This window comes from Poecilia formosa, unplaced genomic scaffold, assembly GCF_000485575.1.
Source record: "Poecilia formosa unplaced genomic scaffold, Poecilia_formosa-5.1.2 Scaffold217, whole genome shotgun sequence".
Classification (NCBI taxonomy): Eukaryota; Metazoa; Chordata; class Actinopteri; order Cyprinodontiformes; family Poeciliidae; genus Poecilia; species Poecilia formosa.
In genome coordinates this window covers 255,802-260,587 of record NW_006800156.1, presented here as the reverse complement: position 1 = coordinate 260,587, position 4,786 = coordinate 255,802, and the positions used below count along the sequence as shown (strand labels likewise).

At 41.1% G+C, this 4,786-nt stretch overlaps 2 protein-coding genes across 3 annotated transcripts in view; both read left to right on the top strand.

Moving 5' to 3' along the window:
* The first annotated feature begins 422 nt into the window (after positions 1–422).
* Positions 423–2,021, top strand: LOC103149100 (RLA class II histocompatibility antigen, DP alpha-1 chain-like). The gene is made up of 3 exons (XM_007568118.2): positions 423–998; positions 1,243–1,524; positions 1,592–2,021. Exons 1-3 carry the CDS (start codon positions 638–640, stop codon positions 1,729–1,731), a joined length of 783 nt encoding a protein of 260 aa, XP_007568180.1. The 5' UTR covers positions 423–637; the 3' UTR covers positions 1,732–2,021.
* A 1,402-nt stretch (positions 2,022–3,423) lies between these two features.
* LOC103149099 (DLA class II histocompatibility antigen, DR-1 beta chain-like) overlaps positions 3,424–4,786 on the top strand; it is a 7,214-nt gene continuing 5,851 nt past the window's right edge. For both annotated transcript variants that reach the window (XM_016679662.1, XM_016679661.1), the window contains exon 1: positions 3,424–3,518. In XM_016679662.1, the coding sequence (XP_016535148.1) occupies positions 3,473–3,518 (46 nt within the window). In that variant the 5' untranslated portion in view covers positions 3,424–3,472. The remainder of the gene's footprint in view (positions 3,519–4,786) is intronic.

The window sequence follows — 4,786 nt, the reverse complement described above, 5'->3', positions numbered from 1 at the left end:
CCGGGTCGGCCATCACCCTCAGTCCGTTCTGACTGCAGCTGGTTTCTTGTGGTGATGCTAACCCCATGCTAGCTGCTCTGAGTTCATCCTCTGCTGGTCGGATGAACTCAGAGCAGCAGAGGAAGAAACTTTATTCCACTGATAGTTTATTTCTTTAACTACTGATGAAAAGACAAAACAGAAAATAGAAATGATGAAATGATGGAAAACACAAAATATTTCCTCTTTAAATATTTTACCAGATTTTTTTTTACTTTGTGGAGATAAAAGATGTAAACTTTGATCCTGTTATCTAATCTGAAAAACAGTTTAAATATTCATCCCATAATGTTTGTCATTTATTGACTGGAACCAGTTGGACCTGTTTTCCTTTCTCAGCTGACAGTAAAGATCTCCTCTAACACTTTAACAGAGTCTATAAAACCTGGACAGGTGAACCAGAGTCAGAGGAATCTGACCCAATGACCTGCAGGTAGAGGGCGGAGTCCAGTCACAGTCTGACCAATCAGAGAGCAGAACCTGCAGGACCGGAGCATCTGCCTACCTGCTGATGACATCACTAAACAGTGCTCTGTGATTGGCTGCTGGATGGAGAGTTTCTGACTGACTCGATGAGTTCAGAGCAGACCAGCTGAAGATGGAGCTGCTGCTGCTGCTGCTGCTCTGTGTGTCTGCGGCTGCTGAGCGTCTGCCCTCCTCATCCAGCCTGGTTACTCAGCCTGGTCCCTCTGACCCGGTCCTCCTCCCTCCAGTCCAACATGAGGACCTAGAGGTGGTGGCTTGTTCACCTGCTAATGAAATGGACATGATGGCTCTGGATGGTGAACACGTTTGGCACGCCGACTTTGTCCAAGGAAAAGGAGTCGTCACCATGCCGCACTTCCTCGTCCATCCAGAGTTTCCAGGGTTTTATGAGCGAGCTGTGGAGAGAGAAAAGTTCTGCAAAGACAACCTGAAGGCTCTCCGCTTAGAAATGAAGGACATCCCTGATCCGCTTGGTGAGGAAACTGTTCCTGAACTGGTAGAGAACAAGATTAGATCAGACTGATCGTTAGTTTCCTGATGGCTCATCAACAACCAGTGTGCTCTGGTTGTTGATGTTTAATGTCATCCTGTGTGTGTGTGTGTGTGTGTGTGTGTGTGTGTGTGTGTGTGTGTGTGTGTGTGTGTGTGTGTGTGTGTGTGTGTGTTTAGTGTGTGTCCTCCAGTCATAATGTTTCCTCTGACCCTCCCTGCCAACAGATCCCCCCTTGAGCCTGCTCTACCCGGCCCACCATGCGGTTCTGGGGGAGAAGAACGTTCTGGTGTGTCATGTCTCTGGTTTCTGTCCGGCGCCGGTCCAAGTGTACTGGATGAAGAACGGACAGGAAGTGACGGCGGCCAGCAGCCTCAGCGTCCCGCTGCCCAGCAGGAGCAGCACCTTCACCCAGATCTCCAGGCTGAACATCGTCGTTCAGTTCGGAGACGTCTACAGCTGCTCGGTGGACCATCCGGCTCTGAGGAAGCCGCTGACCAGGACCTGGGGTGAGCGGCCTTTGACTAGACAGGAAGCAGCTGAAGCAGTGACTGACTGACTGTTTCCTGTCTGCAGAGTTCCAGGTGGAGGTGCCGCCCGGGCCCGGCTCCGGCCCGGCGGTTCTGTGTGCGGTGGGAGTGATGGTGGGTCTGCTGGGAGCGGCCGCCGGAGCCTTCTTCATGGTTAAAGGGAAGCAGCTGATTGGTCCATCCTGAACCTCCTGACAGGAAGTCTTGGTTCTGATTCAACACTTGGATCCGATCAGTTTGGATCAGTCCGAGATTCAACATTCAAGCTCCTGGACTCAGGCTGGTCTTTATAGAAATATGATCTCTAGATGTTCTGGAGCTGACGCTTCATTTCACAACGTCACAGCGATCAAGAAACGGGTTCTGGAAACCCGAACGTCTGATCCTCAGTTGGTTCTGGACTGAATCAGTTTTTCTGGCTGGTACTGATGATTGTTTTCTGATTAAAATGAAATTAAAACCTTTTTCACTCTGAAGTTATGAATTTGTGTTCTCACTAATCTAAAACATTTCACCGTTAGAGTGAATCTTTAAACATGTTGTATTAATTAAAATGAGTTTCCATCGACTGTGTAACAATCTGACTAGCAAACAGCAGGAAGTATTTACTTTTCTTCAAATAAAGAACCTGAACGAAATATTCATTTAGTGGGAAAACCATCAATACTGTACAGTTGTTATAAAGGGCTCTGTCCAAACTTTGACAAGAACAACCTGAAACTTTTCCTCCGTTTTGTTACTCAGCTCAGAAAAATTCAAAATGATTTAAATATAATAACTAAATGAAACATATAATAATAAATGATAAAGCTGGAGGACACAGAGGTTCAACTCTGAGAACAAGGGAGATAAAAACAGGATGACAGAAAGTCAGAGGAGAAAAATGAAACCAAATGTTGATTTTACTCTGAGGAAGGAAAAAACACGACAGAAACAGAAAACAGGCTGAAAATGAACCAGGCTGACAGGAAACAGGCAGGAAAACAGGCTGAGGAGCAGAAACTGACCTGAGACTCAGGAAGGAAAACCTGAAGCTGAAAACATCCAAAACACAAATTATGAGAATGAATCTGTACAAAAGGAAAACTAAAATAAAACTGATAGGTGAAACCAAACCTGTACAGTCATAAAACTCATCTGACTTTATTTTTAGAAAGTACTGAACAATATTCATCTGTTAGAGGTTTAGTCTCATGATAAAACATTTCCACGACCTTCAGCTGCAGAAACCAGGTGTGGCAGACGACCTTCAGGTGGAAAACAAACGTTCATAATGTCCGTCAGCATCATAAACACAGGTAAAACAATGACATATCACATCCATAAATTCAGTTATGAGACAATAGAAACCAAAGTTCAACACATTGATCAGATTTCAAGAAACAAAAACGTCCATCAAGTCAAACAAACTTTCTGACTTTAATAATTCAGTTTATTTAACTTACGCCAAATCAACAACATGAATTTTCTTAAAATATCTTTTATAAAACACCAAAAATATCTCAGTCTGTTTCTGATTTGGGAAAATAAACCTGAGGATGTAAAAAGTTTGATCTGTAACGGATCAGAAAACTTTAAAATCATCTAAACAAATTGAATGTTTTTATGTCTTTAAGTTTTAGAGAAACATTTGGAAACATTCGCTATTTTTTAGAATATTTAATATAATTTTACCATTTTTTTATTTATATAACTTACATTAAACAGATAAGAGGAGAAGGATTCCTGCAGCAGGTTTTTTATCTTCAGTAGAACCATCAGAACCATCAGAACCAGTGGATCCAGTGGATCCGATGATCACCTGCTGTTCTGCTCCTGTCAGGTCAATCTGCCCGGTAACAGGTGACGCCACCGTCGCCGTGTGATTCTCCATCCTGGTTCCAGCACCAGACTCTCAGGATCTCAGTTCATCTCCTGACCTGCAGGAATGGGTCGCTCTCTGCTCCTGGTTCTGGTTCTGGTCCAGACTGCAGGTAGGAACCAATCGTTCAGCTTCCTGAGATCAACCAGAGCTGATATGGAGAAAGGCTTTATGATTTATTTAAATCTGTTTTATGTTTCTGATTCATTTCAACCTGTTTTCTGAGACCAACGGCAGCTCAGCTCTGATTGGTCGGATCTGATCTGTATTATAAGAAATGATAATAAACATAAAGAGCTTCAAATTTAACAGCAGACAAACAAACATTCACTCCAACTTGAAACAGACACAAACAAACTTTGGACGCCATCAGTCAAACTTTCATCACAGTCAAAGATGTGCAGTCAGTCCTCTTTGTGTTTATTTTCTTAAATTGTAATTACCAAATTCACTGAATCTCCAAAATATTCTCATTTTTCTTTTAACAACATATTTTAATGTTTGAATTCAACTCTAATATAAATGATCCTGTTTTAAGTTTTATGTTTTAAATGAGATCTCAATATAATTTAGGATCACAGCAACAAATTGATCATGTTTCTGTTGAAGCGCTTCATTAATAATAATTAAAAAAAGGTTATAACTGACAACAAAAGGTCTTTTAACCACTAATTAAAATTTATCACAGCTGTACTTTATAGGAAATTTATTCTGTTCAATTTAAATGCAACTAAATATCATATAGTATACCCAAGTATTATAAACACTGCAGTATTAATGATCTGTAATTCTTAACACTGAAAAAATATTTTATTTATTTTGTATTATTTTATGTATAGATTTTCAAAAGGGAAGAGGAAAAAAACTCTTTAAAAATGTTTAGACAAGAGACGCTGTTATTTTATTCCCATTGATAACATTGTATTTACTGTCTGTGTCTACAACGGTTCTGCTTTTAATTATATACTTATTTATTTTAAAATGTTTACTTTAAAATCATTTTTCTTTGCCTAGAATGTTCTGTATCTATTTTACTTGTTATAGTCTTTGTTGCAGTGTGTGTGTGTTTTATAGCTGTGTGCGCGTGTGTGTGCGTGTGTACCAGGTTTTTATATCCTTATGGGAACCCATTTCTGTCTACAATGTGGGGTTATGGGGACCATTGCTCCTTGTGGGGACATTTTCTTGTTCCCCATGAGGGAAATTGTTGTTCTTGGGTTTTAGGGTCTGTGATGGTTAGGTTTAGGGTAAAGGTTAAGGTAAGGGTTAGGTATGTGATGGGTGGGGTTAGGGGTTAGGATTAGGCTGAAGAAATTAATGGAAGTCAATGTGAAGTCCCCACAAGTGATGAAAACACGACTGTGTGCGTGTGCGCGTGTG